Source organism: Cucurbita pepo, chromosome 6 (assembly GCF_057944985.1).
Source record: "Cucurbita pepo subsp. pepo isolate OVF chromosome 6, ASM5794498v1, whole genome shotgun sequence".
Classification (NCBI taxonomy): domain Eukaryota; kingdom Viridiplantae; phylum Streptophyta; class Magnoliopsida; order Cucurbitales; family Cucurbitaceae; genus Cucurbita; species Cucurbita pepo.
Genome location: NC_141803.1, coordinates 5,473,773 through 5,492,222, shown reverse-complemented (window position 1 = coordinate 5,492,222; position 18,450 = coordinate 5,473,773). Strand labels below are relative to the sequence as shown.

Sequence of the window (18,450 nt, the reverse complement as noted above, 5' to 3'; positions counted from 1 at the left end):
GAAAACAGGGAGCAACAAGTGAGTTAAGCCTATTCGTTCCTGCGTTGCCTATGGTCAAACGATGTATGCTCGAGCCTTTGGCCCCGGTTCAAGAAGAAGGTTTTAGAAACCAGGGAGCAACAAGTGAGTTAAACCTATTTGTTCTCGCATTGCCTATGGTCAAACGATGTATGCTTCAGCCTTTGGCCCTAGTTCAAGAAGGAGGTTTTAGAAACCAGGGAGCAACAAGTGAGTTAAGCCTATTCGTTCTCGCGTTGCCTATATGCTCGAGCCTCTGGCCCCGGTTCAAGAAGAAGGTTTTAGAAAACAGGGAGCAACAAGTGAGTTAAGCCTATTCGTTCCTGCGTTGCCTGTGGTCAAACGATGTATGCTCGAGCCTTTGGCCCCGGTTCAAGAATAAGGTTTTAGAAAATAGGGAGCAACAAGTGAGTTAAACCTATTTGTTCTCGCGTTGCCTATGGTCAAACGATGTATGCTTCAGCCTTTGGCCCTAGTTCAAGAAGGAGGTTTTAGAAACCAGGGAGCAACAAGTGAGTTAAGCCTATTCGTTCTCGCGTTGCCTATATGCTCGAGCCTCTGGCCCCGGTTCAAGAAGAAGGTTTTAGAAAACAGGGAGCAACAAGTGAGTTAAGCCTATTCGTTCCTGCGTTGCCTGTGGTCAAACGATGTATGCTCGAGCCTTTGGCCCCGGTTCAAGAATAAGGTTTTAGAAAATAGGGAGCAACAAGTGAGTTAAACCTATTTGTTCTCGCGTTGCCTATGGTCAAACGATGTATGCTTCAGCCTCTGGCCCTAGTTCAAGAAGGAGGTTTTAGAAACCAGGGAGCAACAAGTGAGTTAAGCCTATTCGTTCTCGCGTTGCCTATATGCTCGAGCCTCTGGCCCCGGTTCAAGAAGAAGGTTTTAGAAAACAGGGAGCAACAAGTGAGTTAAGCCTATTCGTTCCTGCGTTGCCTGTGGTCAAACGATGTATGCTCGAGCCTTTGGCCCCGGTTCAAGAATAAGGTTTTAGAAAATAGGGAGCAACAAGTGAGTTAAACCTATTTGTTCTCGCGTTGCCTATGGTCAAACGATGTATGCTTCAGCCTCTGGCCCTAGTTCAAGAAGGAGGTTTTAGAAACCAGGGAGCAACAAGTGAGTTAAGCCTATTCGTTCTCGCGTTGCCTATATGCTCGAGCCTCTGGCCCCGGTTCAAGAAGAAGGTTTTAGAAAACAGGGAGCAACAAGTGAGTTAAGCCTATTCGTTCCTGCGTTGCCTGTGGTCAAACGATGTATGCTCGAGCCTTTGGCCCCGGTTCAAGAATAAGGTTTTAGAAAATAGGGAGCAACAAGTGAGTTAAACCTATTTGTTCTCGCGTTGCCTATGGTCAAACGATGTATGCTTCAGCCTCTGGCCCTAGTTCAAGAAGGAGGTTTTAGAAACCAGGGAGCAACAAGTGAGTTAAGCCTATTCGTTCTCGCGTTGCCTATATGCTCGAGCCTCTGGCCCCGGTTCAAGAAGAAGGTTTTAGAAAACAGGGAGCAACAAGTGAGTTAAGCCTATTCGTTCCTGCGTTGCCTGTGGTCAAACGATGTATGCTCGAGCCTTTGGCCCCGGTTCAAGAATAAGGTTTTAGAAAATAGGGAGCAACAAGTGAGTTAAACCTATTTGTTCTCGCGTTGCCTATGGTCAAACGATGTATGCTTCAGCCTCTGGCCCTAGTTCAAGAAGGAGGTTTTAGAAACCAGGGAGCAACAAGTGAGTTAAGCCTATTCGTTCTCGCGTTGCCTATATGCTCGAGCCTCTGGCCCCGGTTCAAGAAGAAGGTTTTAGAAAACAGGGAGCAACAAGTGAGTTAAGCCTATTCGTTCCTGCGTTGCCTGTGGTCAAACGATGTATGCTCGAGCCTTTGGCCCCGGTTCAAGAATAAGGTTTTAGAAAATAGGGAGCAACAAGTGAGTTAAACCTATTTGTTCTCGCGTTGCCTATGGTCAAACGATGTATGCTTCAGCCTCTGGCCCTAGTTCAAGAAGGAGGTTTTAGAAACCAGGGAGCAACAAGTGAGTTAAGCCTATTCGTTCTCGCGTTGCCTATATGCTCGAGCCTCTGGCCCCGGTTCAAGAAGAAGGTTTTAGAAAACAGGGAGCAACAAGTGAGTTAAGCCTATTCGTTCCTGCGTTGCCTACGGTCAAACGATGTATGCTCGAGCCTTTGGCCCCGGTTCAAGAATAAGGTTTTAGAAAATAGGGAGCAACAAGTGAGTTAAGTCTATTCGTTCTCGCGTTGCCTAAGGTCAAACGACGTATGCTCCAGCCTCTGGCCTCAGTTCAAGAAGAAGGTTTTAGAAACCAAGGAGCAACAAGTGAGTTAAGCCTATTCGTTCTCGCGTTGCCTACGGTCAAACGACGTATACTCGAGCCTCTGGCTCCAGTTCAAGAAGAAGGTTTTAGAAACCAGGGAGCAACAAGTGAGTTAAGCCTATTCGTTCTCGCGTCGCCTACGGTCAAACGACGTATGCTCGAGCCTCTGGTCTCGGTTCAAGAAAAAAAGTTTTAGAAAACAGGGGCACAGAGATTTTGAAAGCAAGATTTGGGAAATCGAAATTGGTGTTATATGTGAATGTAACTATCGAGTAGGGGATACAGAAAAGGGATTGAAAGTCCAATATGTATTAATGTTCACAAAATCTAAATAATAAAAAAATTCTAACCTCCAAGTAAATAGTTCTATCACTGTCTATCTCAAAATCAAATGGGATAATAGCAAGAACGAGAAGAGCGGGAGCTATAGAATTGATTTTTTTGTAGGAGAAGAGAGAGAGCGGGAGCTATTGGTTCTTATAAATGTGTGGTTTGTTTTTCGAAAGAGATCGAGGGATAGGTTCCCCCTAGCAAACCTTCCACAGTGGGACGAGTCTCGATTCAAGATCGAGAGAAATTTCCTCTTTGAATTCTTAGTTCACGATCAAAATCTAAATCTCGAATTCTTAGTTCACGATCAAAATCTATATTAGTTCGGAGACGTTAGTTTATCATAATTTAGTCTCTGTCCATTAAATTCATAATAATTTAATCTACCCTTAAAAAGTTTTAATTATTATTATTTTTTTTAATTTTGAAAATTTTAAATTGTGCAATTTTTTTTAGGTATGTTCATAAATGTTCACCTAGCTTATTAGGACGAACATAGTTCAACTAACTAAAATATATATCATCGATTAAGAGGTCAAACGTTCGTTTTCCTACTCAAATTATTGTTAGACTCAAGTATGAGTACCAAAGAGACGACCGGGTAACAGAGAGAAAGAGCAAGAGATTATTAAGCGATAAATAAAAATCATTAATAATCTATATTGATGCCAAAATTACGAGAAAATCCCATCGGGCATCCAAGTGTTTCAACGGTAAATTTATAATTTAGTGAAGATGTAATCTGCAAAACAAAGAAAAAGGGCTCGGGTGTCAGGTCAGAGATGGAGAAAAATCACGTACAATGAAAAAAAAAAGCTAAAAGTTTTAGTTGACTCGTATACCGTCCCCTTTATATATATATATATATATTTTTTGTTACTCGGGACAAAATTGAAAATTAGCGCTCACCGTTAACAAAAATAAAATTGTAACAATCAAAGTCTACCGCTAGCAAATATTGTCCGCTTTGGCTCGTTACGTACCGCAGTTAGCCTCACGATTTTAAAACGCGTCTACTAGGGAGAGGTTTCCACACCCTTATAAGTAATGCTTTGTTCCCCTCTTCAACCTAGCCGTATATACCTATAATGTATTGATTGGATAGTCAAATCTTTGACCGTTAATAGAAGTAAAATTATAACAGTCAAAGCTTACTGCTAGCAGATATTATCTGTTTTTGTCTGTTACGTAACGTATCGTCGTTATCTAACAGTTTTAAAACGCGTCTACTAGGTAGAGATTTTCACACTCTTATAAAAAATGTTTCGTTCCTCTCTTCAACCTAGTTGTATATACCTATACTGCATCGAATTGGATAGTCAAATCATTCACCGTTAACATAAGTGAAATTATAACAGTCGAAACTTACTATTAGTAGATATTGTCTGTTTTGGTCTATTACGTAACGTATCGTCGTTATCTAACGGTTTTAAAACGCGTCTACTAGGGAGAGGTTTTCACACCCTTATAAAGAATGTTTCGTTCCGCTCTCCAACCGATATACGATCTCACAAAAATGCTCTTTTAACAACTTCAAATGAGACGTTTAAAAGATGGCATATGTGTATGTTAACTTATGACTAACACTCGTTAAGTTTGGTATGTACATTATACACATTAAATCATCATAAATGTATTCAAACTATGAGATTAATTGAAAATTTTCGAAACAACCCTTCAAGATTTTTGGTGATAAATTCATAGACGGAGATTTAACGATTTATATATTCTCGTATATGAATTTAAGGGCTAAAAATGAAAATATTAGAAGCTCGAGAGTATAATAAAAACCAACCCATAATTTAGCGGAGATTTTTTAGAGTTATACCTCTACAAATAGAGTATGAGGTTTGAACGTCCGAGTTCAAAAAAATAGTAATATATGTCAATTAACGCTAAACTATATATATATATATACATATACATACATGTTCGTGGGATTATTAAAACGTTACCTATAAATGAAAGGCTAAATGAATAGTACCTATCATAAATGCTCTACCAAATATTAGTTACCTATATATTATATAGTTTCATTCCAAACATAGGCAACCATTAAATTTTTAAGAATAATAGTATTTGATGAAAAATTTAGGCTAAATTAATAAAATTATATTCAAAACTTTGATTTTGTTTTTAATAATATCTTTAAATTAAAAAATAAAAATAAACGGTCGGTAATTCGTTTAAAAAATATTGTTAAACGATACCTTTATTAGTACTATGTTTAAAAAATACTTATAAAAATTTAAAAATAGTGTAACATTTTTTACCTTCACCAAAAATAATTATTTACCTAATAAGATTAATGTTACTTTTCGTGTGTTTTTTTTATTGGGTACTAATGTAAAATTTGAAAAGGTTTTTGAAATTTTTAAAAAATGTTTAAATGTGTTTTTTTAATTTTAAATTTTTGAAAAGTTGATATTTTTAAATTACTAGTTTCCCTCTAAAACTAATAAGAATATTTTTGTCTTTTTAAAGGAATTTTTGAGATAAATTATAAAGTTGGTGTATTTTTATTAATTTAATTAAAATTTTATTTAAAAAATATATATATTTAATTTAATGCTCATCCAATATTTAAAACTATTTGATAAAATCAAAAAGTGGAAATAAATAAATAAATTATTTTATTATTATTAAGGGAAAAAAAAAAAAAGAAGAAGCGCCGACACAAATGGTGACCGACAGGTTTTGTAGCTTTAGGAAGAGATCATGCCACGTGTCTTTTTAAAATTTTAAATTTTATTTCATTTTTAAAAATTATAAGATGAAGTCCAAATTATATATATATATATATTTTATGCTTTAAAAAAAAAAAAAAAATCATTTTTAACTATTTTATGCTTAGAATCTTCACGATAATAATTAAGAGAATAATTTATCGAGATTATGTTGTAAAATGATGAACTTGTTATACAATTAGTGATGATCGTAAAAATGAGTAAATTAAGTACGGGGAGGAGGGAGGTCTCCATAAAAATATTTTCAAGATCGAAAAATAAAAACCAAGATAGTATAGTAATTAGTCTTTCATTAAAGACAGGGTAAGGTAGAAATAGGGGTGATTTTTGTGCCACTATTTGATGTTCTGTCCTTCCCGTATTTTCATTAAATTTTATAGGGAATAGAATAGACAAGATTTTTTCCGTAAAGAATTAATTGGGATTTGATTCTGGAATAGTTTAATTTACCTCTCGATTCATCGGATTTTTTAAAAAAATTCTCCTTATAAGAAAATCCATTTAAATTGGTTTAACTTTTACTTAAATAATTTTTAAAATTTCCTAATAAAAACTAAACCATAAAAAGGAATTTAAAAACGAATACTCTTTCCATATTCACTCACGAGTTTAAATCTTCATAGAAAAGGAAAAAAGTGGAGTTTTTGAAAACACTTTTTGAAACAAACAAAATTCAAACAAAACCCAACATTTAATTTTAGAAAAAAAACCTCATAATCTCCAAAGAGGCAATAATTTAAATGATACCCAAGAACAATAACTTGATAGAAAAGAAAACCCATATTTCTCCATCTCAAGAACAAAACAAATTAAAAACAAACAAAATAAAAGGAGTTTGTTGGTTAGCCATTGGAGTATTATGAGTGGGTTTTTGTGGGTTAAAAGCGACATGTCGTTAAACGTTCTTTCTGCCTCCATGGCTTGTCAAAACAAAGCCTTTTTTCCCCTGTATCTCTCTCTCTTAAATGCAGAGAATTGCATAATGGGCATATAATTGTACCTATACTCTGCCTCCTGTAGGGCTCTGCCAGAGGTCACGTGGGAGGATACCCTACAATTTCCCATCCCTTTCAAAGGCTCATATGTCCCATTCTCTCTCTCTTGAGCCCTACTTTCTCTCACTACTAAAGGTAATCTTCTTCTTCTTGCCTTTTACTTCACTAATGCAAGGGGGGAACTTTGGGAATATAAGCATATAACTCACGAAAACAAGAGGTCAGAAATTTAAATCTCTATCAAAACATATACTACCGACTAAGAGGTCATAAATTTGTATTTTCAACCGTCAATATCAATTCTGACGACACAAAACATATACTATTGACTAAGAGGCTAGAAATTTGAATCTCCCATCACCAATATCAACTAAACTGACACAAAACACAGACTTTCGACTAAAAGGTCAAAAATTTGAATCTCCCCTATTGACGAAGAGGTCATAAATTTGAATTTTCCACCGCTCATATCAACTCAAAGAAAAAAACCCATTCAATAAAAACATATCCACTCATGTAAAATATATGATTGTGAAAGGGATGGGATGGAAGATGAGAAGTGTGTGGAATGATACTATAGGTGTAATGATTTCCCTTCAGCTATCTACCTCTTCAAAGCACTGATTCTCTCTTTTTGGACACAAACACTTCATTGATTACCTTCCTTGGCCCTTTTCTCACAATGGTCATAACATAGTAATTGGCTCAGTCTTGGCCCCCTATTGGGTCCATATATTGGCACCAATTTGGGCCCAGAAGATTTCCGGATCCCGAGGGGCAAAAGGGTCTTTTTACTCTCTAATCTTTTATAATGAAACATGACATTTGAATCTCTATTAACTAAAAACTACATTTTTTTTTTGTTATATTTAAGTAGACAATGACAAAAAACCTCGAAGAACACTAATAAATTATATCCAAAATTAATAATTATAACAATAAGCATTTATTTTTCCACATTGAAAATGAAAAGGTACGAAACTGACCTTTCTCTAATGTCAGAGAAGGTTGAGAGTAGGTGTGAAGTCAAGCTCCAACTCATGTTAAGACCCCTTTTTGTATAAGCTTCTGAGGGAGGAGGTCCAAAGACTTCAAATTATAACAATAATGATAATATTAAGACAGACATTCATTCACTTCTAATTCGTATCGAGCCCATTGTAAAATATTTGTGGTAAAAATCATAGTGTTTCTAAAGAATGTTGACTTATAGGTTAGACTCGTAATCCATAGAGACCACATGAAAGAAAATACAAGACGCACAAAAAAACAAATCCTCCAAAAGAAAAGGACTCTAATCCAAAAGAACCAAACAATAGAGAGACGTCCCTCGAAACGATAATCCAAAAGAACCAAATAGAGAGACGCCCCTCGAAACGATAATCCAAAAGAACCAAACAATAGAGAGACGTCCCTCAAAACGATAATCCAAAAGAACTCAAGCTTGTAAAAACTATTTTTAACCATTTCAAGGCAGTCATTTTCACAGACCAAATACAAAGTTACCAGATAAAAGTTACCAAATCCAGGTTCCTACACCTTTGTACAGCAAAAACAAAGTTTACATCATCTCGGGCTTAACATATCTAAATTTATTAAAATTGGTAGGCATGGACATCTGAGAGGGAATCTATTAAAGAACATATATGGAAAGTACCAACCATCCTAAATTCCAAAATTAAGAACACAGATAAGCTAAGGGTTAGGTAGGTAGGGCAGGAGAGATGAAAGAAAAGGGAATTAATAAGGCAACTTACTTTCCCTGGATGAGGTAAATATCATGAAATTTCACAAAAGTGAATACTTATGTTGTCTATAATGACAAAGCAAAGTCATATCACAGATACTAATCGCAAAGAAAATTGTTGTTATACCAAACTACCTATGATCTTTGCAATGCAAGTCTAGAATCTAACATCATTTATTGCATTCACAAACAACTTTGCATCTCAAGCATTTCAGTTCATTAAATTGTTACTTGAAATTCAAGCAAAAAGATTAGATTATCCAAACCTTGGCTCAAATGGTGTTCGAGCAGCAGCATCATCAGGCCGACTGTCTGGTTCGACCTGTCAACTATTAGTCCAAGTCCTTGAGAAGCAAGATGTCATCTTCTCGAGCACATGGAGCCGAATGCGAGTAGATCTTCTAAGGCAGACTGGAAGACAGTTTGCCTTGAAAAACATATTTCAAAATCTTTCAAGACTACTTAGTATAAAAGATTAGTTAAGATACATCATTGTAATATCCTGAGTACAAAAGTGAAGCTCAAGCAAATTTTTTGAAGAAGAACAAAATTAATAATGATACAGATCTTAGAAGGCAAATAGACAAAGCTTTTCAATCTCTAGACCATATAAGAAAGAAAGAAATAAAAAAATAATAAAGAATGTTTTTCGGGGCGGGGGGTAATGCTACTACGCCTATTACAAAGCACACGAACTGAAACAAAAGACAAACTTAATAAACCAATGTTTCCTGTGCATCACATTGCCTTACAAGCCTTAGCCTTTTGTCTTTCTAAAGTCCCAAAAGAACCCACCACCCTACAAAATATTCAGAACTTCCATAATAACCTTATTAAAAAAAAGCCTAGTAAACAACACACATTAAATTGTTGGAGAGATTTTTCAAACCATTGACTCCTAAAGCAACAAAGATATATATATATAAGCAAGCCCCCCCACTCGCTAATAATTCTTAACTGCTTGACATTTCCATGTCAGTACATTATCTTCTCTTTCCAAATATTACATAAACACACCATATAAATTTTAGTAAGAACCTGCACGTAAGCGTGCGAGTGCCCCGATTGCAGTTGAAGGCATTGGCTGCAGGCAATACCTTGGAATGGGACTGCTGATTACTCCCAGACACTAGAAAACAATCTTCAAAAGCCTTTTCTATAAAGGAGCAGTTTATTTACCCCCTAGTTTTGGCTCTCTTCATTCCGAGGCTATTGTGGAAGGGAGACACGGAACTGGACATGGGCGAACCCTCCTCACGAAGTGTGCCATTAAGCATAGCTAGCTCTCGTAGCTGTTGCTTCTTGTAGAAATCGTGAGATTCATCCTAAATATATAATTAATAGGAAGACAAAATAAGAAAAAGAAATGATGTCAGTATGAACAATTAAGTCATCAACATACCAACCAAAATATATAGATCTCAAAAGAGATACTCACCATTGGTTTGAGCAAGTCCTCAAGAATCTCACGGGCTTGCATAAGGCGAGCATCAATAATTTCAACTGGCAACTCTGCCTCAACTAGTATGTGGAGAGGCTCGTTCAAATGCTCATAACCCGGTTTTCCTCTCATCATTTCTTCCTGCAAGGCATTGAACAATATAACAAACTTGGTATACTGAATTTAGATCATAATATTTTAATGCTACAGAAGAAAAGTCGACTCCCAGGCATAACAAGTGTGAAAAAAAAAAAAAAACATGTATAAGCTACTTCAAAATGAAATAAACATCATTACGTACAATAGTATATATTAGAATTTATGCCTGAAGGAGACCCTAAACAAGGATACTCAATCTCCCTTGAAGACAAGAACTGACGTGACTATGCTACAAATAAAAATCCTTTTAAAATTCGAAGACCAGAGCATGCAAGAAATGAAGAGAGATAGAGAGAGCGCGAAGAGAAACAACATCCCATTTTCACACTCCAACATATTTTCATTAACATGTAGGAATTGGCGTCTCTGAGGTATTATTTGATATATGGAAAGAAATTGGCAACCACGTCCATTACAAGAAACTGCCTAGAACTCTACCAAAACTACTTTGTAAATACCTATTCATAAGGATAACTCATCGAATGGGAGGTCAAATATGGAATGCACCCATAACCGCACAAAAACCAAAGAAGATTGTACAAAGCTCCCAATAGTCATAAAAAATAGAATAATTATATAGAAGTACATAAACTCAGAAGAGTATTTTGAAGACGATAAATGATAAGGAGGTCCTAGAAGATGCTAAGAAGGAATAAGCAAGATATAAAACCTCCTTTGCCTCTCAATACTCTCTTAATCTTTTACAAATCCATTCAAAACAGATTCTTAAACAAAAATTCTGATAGCATTGACCCAAGACACTAGCCCAGCCACTTTGCATTCTTTTTTCAAGTCTATACCCTCTTTCTTCTCTGAAGTTAACTGTGTATGGCTCTTTTCCTCCCTTCTCCAAGTGATTCCATTTTATATTATATAACTTTTGTAACCCCTGGCCCAGATATATTGATGTTATTGCATTAATTTTTTTTTTATTTGATCTTCATTTTGGTCCTAGGGCCATGGAATTCCATTCGAGGATTCTCAATCAAGACATGATGGAGGTGGGTGTTGTAAGTCATTTTCCCTACCATGTCAATTCAAAACAAAAGATTTGCAGCGAACGTAAAATCCTACCTTTCCCTAAACAAACGTACAATATTCCCAAAACATACACGTATAACTAAACTCCCCTCATGAGTAATTACACTTTACCCTTCCTAGTACATGTAGAGTATACTATAAGAGGTCTTACATTATCCCCGGGGTCAAAGACACCTAGTCCTTGAAGAATAGAAATTTTTTGTAGGATAATGTCGAGTGCTTCCCATGTGGCCTCATGCTTAAGTATTTCCACTGTATCAGTAATTCCCACACCTTCAAATCCACATTCTTGCAAAGGCCATGACATTGAGGGGTTTAGCAACCCATTGAAACTCATCAGTCAAACACGGGGATTCTCAATTAGATAGTGTAGGCCTCTCCCAGAATTGGCCTTCTCAGATGTGGCACGCACATGAATTACTAAGTGGATCATGGCCTTCGATGGAACTTTCAACTTGTCTGTGACTGGTCCAACTCATGAGAGGATGCGATAAAACCAAAATACTTGGTTGTCAAATTTGCAACAACCTTTCAAAGACTTTCAACATGTCTTTCGATCATAGTAAAGAGTGTTACTTGATGATGGAGGAGGCTAAATTTAGCCCAACCTTGAAAGGCATGCAAAGGGCCTATTGGTGTGCGTCTTTTTTACCTATTGTCAAAAGGAATAAGAGTATTCTGAAGAAGATGTAGATTTCTTTAGGTGTATGTTTCTAGAAGGTTTTATAACTACCCTTTGTCTCGCATTCCTAATAATTGGATCCTTCAATAGAGAACTTTTTACTTCTGGATGGTCCATTTGTTAAACAGAAAACAAAAGTCCCTCCCTTTTAAGCTGCTTTAGATGTATATTAAAAAAATATATTTTTCCTACAATTAGACCTTTATTTCAATTTAGTCCTACGATTTTTTAAAATTACACGATAAGATGGTCTTGCCACCAAGATGGTCTTGCCACCGAAGAGAAATAATGAAAATACAAAATGACAAGTTGTTTGAAGATTGGCATGGAAGATTAACCCCAAGATGTGCCAGATAGTTTTAATAATATAGGAATTTAAAAAGTTGAAAAGGTGAATGGCAAAAATGGGGGTAAAGGAAACAGGCACTAGAACTTGAAAATTTGGGCTTAGATAGGCTCGCAAAAAAAAGAAGTAGAAGCTTGCCAATAACAAGCACTACTAAGAAATCATCTTGAGTGATTGTCACTTGTCCATGATCAAACCAACATAATTCTTTTACCTAGTTCCAACATTATAGGTCATGTCCCTCCTTTAGTCCATACTTCCACAAGAAAGTTAAAGCTACTATTTCTCAAAGCGACATCTATCTATCTGCAAATCACCCCCACTCAAAAAATCCTATTTCAAAGGGAAGGTCTTTTTTCAAAATCAAAGCGCTTACCTTTTGTATGGCTGTTTTTATTTGTCACTTTTGTATGTTAGGGCTTTCTCAATCAAAGTTAGCTTCTCATACAATTAAAGTAATAATAAGATAAAAGTGAAAAATAAAATCCAGAACCATTATTTTATTTCAAAATGGGATAGAGATTCAACCCTTTCTTAACCAATGGAGCCGTTTTGAGTTCCCCCAATCCTTATGCTATCTTTTTTTTTTTTTTTTTTTTTTTTTTTGAACAACCAAACTTTCATTGGAAAAAAAAAACAATAATACAAGGGCCTACAAAAAGAAGAGCCCACGATAAGGAAGGCAACCTACGACAAAGGTCTCCATCTAGCAAGATAATCTCTTAAAGGCTTCCATTAACCTCTTAAAACTTGTCCATATTCACCCCTTTATACTTCTCAACCACAAAAAAATCAGTGTGATCTAAGCAAACTGGACTTCCACGTCACGAAAAAAAATGGCAACATTTAAGTTCATTGTTATGTGTAGAAAAAACACGCCACATGGGATTTCTAGGGATGAAATATAAGTTTCAATCAAAGGTTACACACAAGAATGAAAATGATAAGAGCACATGAGCCGAATTGACACAAACATTAAGAGAAATAAGATTCAAAATCTATTTTAACCTTGGGTATATTAATACAAAACTGTAAAATACTACCCCTAACAGTTACCAATATGGTAGTCCTTTAATTTTTTGTTCAATTCATTGTATTCGCTGCATCATCAGCCCTATGCTATTAAACATACCGAGAAAATTACAAACTCACCCTAAGCTATGAAGATAGTCACAATTCAGTCCCAATTCCCCCAGGGAGGAAGGCAGAGGTTCATCATAAAATTAAACTCGCATAGGAAGAAGGAGGGAGGAAGGCAGAGGTTCGTCATAAAATTTATAATTAAAAGTTAATCCATTAATCCAATACGTTTATTAACTAAAACATTTAATTACATAAAATTAATCCCAAACACTCAATGTAATCTTAATACAAATCATGGGAAACGAAAGTTGTGTTAAAGAAAGGAAATAAAAAAAGAAAAAGATAGGATCGCCATCAAGACTTGGGATTACAAAACAGATTCTCAAGGCAGAGATTTGCAAAACCTCAAATATTTATAATTAAAAAAAAAAAAAATCCAATATCTTTTGAAGAATAAATAACGAAGGTAAAATCAACAATATTATTAAATTGTCTATTGTGCTTCATCAAAAATAAATAAATATACCAATATAAGGGCATAGGAGAGGTAAAGAGGGTTTCAAATAAGGAAAAAAGGGGGTAATAGAAGCATAAGGAAAAAAGAGAGTTGACAAGGAAACTAAGATCTGGGGGTAGAAGTTATTCGAGAGACCGATTTGAAAGAGCTGACTGGGCGAGCAATTGGGAAAATAGAAGAAACGAGAGGAGGATTTACCTCTACCTCCTTACGTTCATATTAAAAAAGTTCTAAAAAATATAGAGAAGTTATCAAATTTAAAGATATGAGTCATGTTACAACCATTCTCTCTATCATTCCCTGATTTAAAAGAAAAAAATCAACAGAAAAATAGAAATCTTAACAGATTAAGTGAAAATAAGTTATTTTATTTATTTTAATGGAAAAGTGCATAGCAACCGTTCTTAATGAGGTTGTAATAGATAAAATTAAAAGTTTGAAGACTAGAGTGGGACCATCTTAGAAGTTCAGTGATAGAATTTTTTATTTTCCGATATAATATAATTGCAAATGAATTCTACGATCATGAAAGGGATATGCAAAACAATCATGACATGCAACATTATAAGAACATGAAAGTTATAGTAAATTACCCTAGCTGGATCCTTAATGCTACCACGCCCTCTAATCAAAACTCGACAATCAGTACTTGCCTCCACTCGCTTGAGAGAGTTTCCCCTAGGTCCAAGGAGGCGGCCAACAAAGTTATACTACAAACAAAGTTCAATTCAGTTCCATTAGCAAAATATGTTAAAAACAGAAAAAAAAAAATGAAAAGGGAATAAATAGATAAACAAATAAAACGTGATGATAATTCATACATTGGGATAGTTGTCAACAGGAACGTCCACTCTGATGGTTCTCTTCACAATAAGACCTGATGAACTACCTTGGGAACTTAGCCAATTTTGTGCTGGTGAGGATTGTAATAAACTTGACATCTGCATATCATATCATTATATAGAGTTCAAACCAGAAAATTAAAATAAATCTAAACCTGCTAGTTAAGATATGTACAGCAGCCAATATAGCTTTGGAATGAAGAACATGGGAGCTTTTCAGAAACAATACATATCAAAGTCAGAGATTCTAGGACAGCAATCAATGGGAAGGGAGAAGAGTACCGAACACAGTACATACCTTGAGAAATAACATTGTAACCATGCATAGAAAGTGAGAACATTTTGGTGCTCGAATGAGTAAAAGGAAATCCCAGAACGTGGAACTTAAAGTAGCATTTTTTTTCTAAATTTCTTTTTTCCCTTAGTGGGGTTGGGGTGTACGTTCAAGGTAATGAATCTTCCTTAATGAGCACACCATTAGACAACCATAGAAATGTGCTAATACTGACATAAATTACTCCTGGGGCCACTTATTTATGTATTTTAAATTCCAAGACCAAGTAAAGTTTCTTGAAAACCCCTTCACCAAGATAACAAGGGGTAAACCAAATTCACTAATGAGTCAGCATTCTATATTAGAATATGAGACCCTTGTCACTAAAACCAAAAAACTGAGTCAACCCAGCTAACTACTCACAGAGAGTTTCCTTCACACACACACACAGAAAAATTTGAAAGTAAGCTCCTCAGATTTTATTGAACACCATCATCCTGTTTATCAAGAAGGCTGAAGGTGAAGAACCAATTTGTTAGAACCATTAGAGAAGCTAAAAAAAAAAAAAGACCTAAGCAAAAAAAAAAAAAGACCTAAGCAAAAAAAAAAAAGACCTAAGCAAAAAAAAAAAAAAAAGAAAGTAAAGCGCGTAACTGAAAAAACTAAGTCTCATTTTTTAACTAGAGAAGTTGTCCCCAAGTGAAATTGTTATGAGTTAGCAAATATGTAAAATGTCTGCGTCACAGATGCTTCTTAAGTACAGTAAATTAGATGGACAGTAAGGTCATGTTAATGGTTAGTATCCGTACTTCTGATTGAAACCGTGATGGCCATCCATTCATGTCAGCACCTCCATTTGAAAATATTCCTCCAGAAGCCAGGGGGCTGGCATGTTCAAGCCCACTTTGACCTAAAACTGATGCCTTCCCCAATAGTGTAGTTACACGCAATATTTCTGCTCCAAAAATGTCAATTTTCAAGAACAAGATGTACCAGTCAGCGCATTTGTTAAAAAGTTAGCCGTCACCACACAATGGACACACAACAAGGTGTTTTTTACTTGAGTCAGTGAAAAAAATATCCTTCATAAAGAAATTTGGTCAAAAGTAGAAAAACATAAAATTGCGAGCCCCAATACCGCAGAGCAATATCAATATGTAATATTGCACCAAACGCTAAGAAAGGAGGTTCACAAACTGTATAGGCTACAGAAACTAAGAAAACAAACGAAGACAAGAGGCAGCAGAGGTAGAAAAAAATCACGCAAGTTCCAAATAGTTGTTAGGATTAATAGGTATATTAGAATTTCCATCAGAAAAATTAACATTTATGAATACAAGTAGTTAAGCAACCATTTAAGACAAGTATACAATGGTAGAAAGGCAATGGGAAAGTTCAAAAAAAAAAAAAAAAAAAAAAGGATCAATTCTTCATGACACCAAAAAAAGAGACTTTCAACTGCTGAAAAAAAATATATTAGGCTGCTACTGAACTTCTGGGTAACTTCACTAGAGCACTTACATGTGAGCTTGCATCATAACTTGTACTTATAGCTCGATCCAAAAGATGTAAACCAGACAACCCATGTAACATGAAAAAAGCTTTTTTACAACAGGTAGGTATGGGTGCTCCATATTAGAGATAGGGAGAAACTACATCCTCGTTTAAGGAATAACTTCTCAAGTTAGAATGTATTCGCTGAGGTTTATCACTATCGACTATAATATTATTGTACTCGTCATGTTTGTCATATCCTCTGGGTATCAAAAATCATCCTCCAGTATTCACAAACACACACAGTTTTATGCAAAGCCATTTAATCACTTCATACCTCTACCAACTTAAACAACCAAGGTATTAGCAGAGTGGAAAGGCAACAATCAAGCAAAATCAATAAAGTTAGATCAGATAATTGCTAATCGCATTTACTCATTGGATTGAGTTTCTGTTAGATTAGTTCAGTCACGCCTGTATATTGAACAACCATGCTCTGTTCTCAATTTCAACGAGCAATAACACCTCATCCCAAAGATTTCCAGCCAATCAACCAAAGGAGAAACAACGATGCAAGCAACTATTTCACAACAAGCTACTTCGTTGAGGCTACAAAGTTCACCTTGGTTCAGCAAGCGATAACTAATAGGCAGCACAGGCAGAAATGGACCAAGTTTCTGTCGCTCTGCCAATAACTCAGAGAGATACCTGCAAGAAAACAAAGAACACAAAATAAAATGTAATCAGATAAATATCAATTACGCCACCAAAAAAAAAAAAAAAAAAAAAAGCTCGGACGCTAATCAACTGAACAGAAAATAGAACAGAAAAACGCGCACACACCATTCCATAATCACGACAGTTTGGTCCACAAGCACAAAAAAGTGGAAAGAAACTCAGATCTTGCATCAACAATTACAACCAACAATCAAACAAGTATCACACAAAACAAGTAACATATTCAACTAGCCAAGTCCAAAACAAAACAGTTCAAGAGCTAACTATCAAGCAGGTCAGTCAGATGAGGCCAGTCACATGAGTAACAGCTCCGATCATACAAAATCAATCATCCAAAACTCAGAAACAAAACCAGACTGATCCAAAAAAACAATCAACACACAGATCGGCAACACACATATCACAGATCTTACAAAGCAACAAACATCAAAAAATAAAAAATAAAAAAAACAAAACAAAAGCGAGAGAGAGAAAGAAGAGAATTCGATTAGTTACTTCTCTTGCTCGAGTAGAGCAGCCGCAGCCGCAGATACAGAGGACGGAGAGCGAAGACCAGGAAGATGAGGAGAGTGAGGAGCCGATGGAGAGGGAGAGAAAGCCATGTACATCCCGCCTGCAGACGACGTCATTTCTCTCCCTCCGGAGACGTGACTGGATATGGATAAGGCCAGGATTCAAAGTCGGCGGCGGCGATGGCGATAACGGTGGCGATCCCTACCAGACGCTCTGTCGATCTGGCGTCGGTGGAAAAATTATGCACACTACAGCAGCTGTGCCTCCTTCCCTGTCTATCTATCTCTATATGTATTTAATTTTTTATAAATAATATAATAAATTATTTGTGTAATATTTTCTGTATGTTTTGTGATTATTTAATTTTATTTATTTTTTATTTATATTTTTATATGTTACGGTTCTGACACCGCATTTAGTGACCAAAGAAACGGGGGACCCATGAATTATTGTTTTATTAATAATTGAATAAGAAAAAAACCAATTTTTTTTTAATAAATTATTTGATTGATAATTTAATAATAATAATAATAATAATAATAATAATAATAATAAAACCTATTTTGGTGAAGGGGTTGGAGGGGAAGGCATTATTATAAAAAAAAATATTAATTTTAATTATGCTTCAAATTTTATAATTTTTTTTGTTTATTAATATTTTTAAATTAATCATTTTTATTGCTTTTTTAATTTCATCATCTATCCTTATATTTTTTTTTTATTTTAACCAATTCTAATAGTGTCGATATTTTAGTTGTTTTTAGTTTTATGAAATGTTGATTAATGTGTTGCAATTTTCGTTGTTTCTTATTGAATTTTTTTTTAATAATTATAAATTGATTTGTGTTTGTTCGTAAATTTTTAATTATCTTTTATTTAAAATTGTATTCAAAGAATTATAAATTATATATATATATATATATATATATATATATATATATATATATATATATATATTTTTTTTAACAACTAGACCAACCCGAAAATAAAGGGTTGGATTGGGCTGTGAAAATTTTTTGGTTGGGTTGGGTTACCAAACCAACCGACCCGAACTCTTGGGTTGAGTTAAAAAAATTTCTCAACCTAACCCAACTCGGACATGTACGCCCCTACTACCTAACCTATTGGGTTTGATTTTTTCCGATTTAGATTATGTTGAAT

At 35.2% G+C, this 18,450-nt stretch overlaps 1 protein-coding gene across 2 annotated transcripts; it reads right to left on the bottom strand.

Moving 5' to 3' along the window:
- Window positions 1-8,855: 8,855 nt before the first annotated feature.
- Window positions 8,856-17,573, bottom strand: LOC111797664 (KH domain-containing protein At5g56140). 2 transcript variants are annotated; one of them, XM_087124512.1, is made up of 7 exons: window positions 17,272-17,573; window positions 16,661-16,746; window positions 15,354-15,499; window positions 14,250-14,369; window positions 14,022-14,138; window positions 9,598-9,768; window positions 8,856-9,484 (listed from the first exon to the last, which is right to left on the bottom strand). In XM_087124512.1, the coding sequence occupies exons 1-7, from the start codon at window positions 17,403-17,405 to the stop codon at window positions 9,335-9,337; spliced, it is 924 nt and encodes a 307-aa protein (XP_086980638.1). In that variant the 5' UTR covers window positions 17,406-17,573; the 3' UTR covers window positions 8,856-9,334. The 2 variants fall into 2 exon arrangements, with proteins under 2 accessions (XP_086980638.1, XP_086980639.1); XM_087124513.1 differs by having other exon boundaries at window positions 9,598-9,741; window positions 17,272-17,572.
- Window positions 17,574-18,450: the final 877 nt, after the last annotated feature.

What these genes read in the sequence shown, in the direction of transcription:
- LOC111797664 (XM_087124512.1), bottom strand. Translation starts at nt 17,405, where the DNA reads ATGACGTCGTCTGCAGGCGGGATGTACATGGCTTTCTCTCCCTCTCCA. An exon ending in GCTCTACTCGAGCAAGAGAA is followed by an intron (nt 16,747 to 17,271) that starts GTAACTAATCGA and finishes GTTTTCTTGCAG; the next exon opens with GTATCTCTCTGAGTTATTGG. An exon ending in TTATCGCTTGCTGAACCAAG is followed by an intron (nt 15,500 to 16,660) that starts GTGAACTTTGTA and finishes TTTTTGGAGCAG; the next exon opens with AAATATTGCGTGTAACTACA.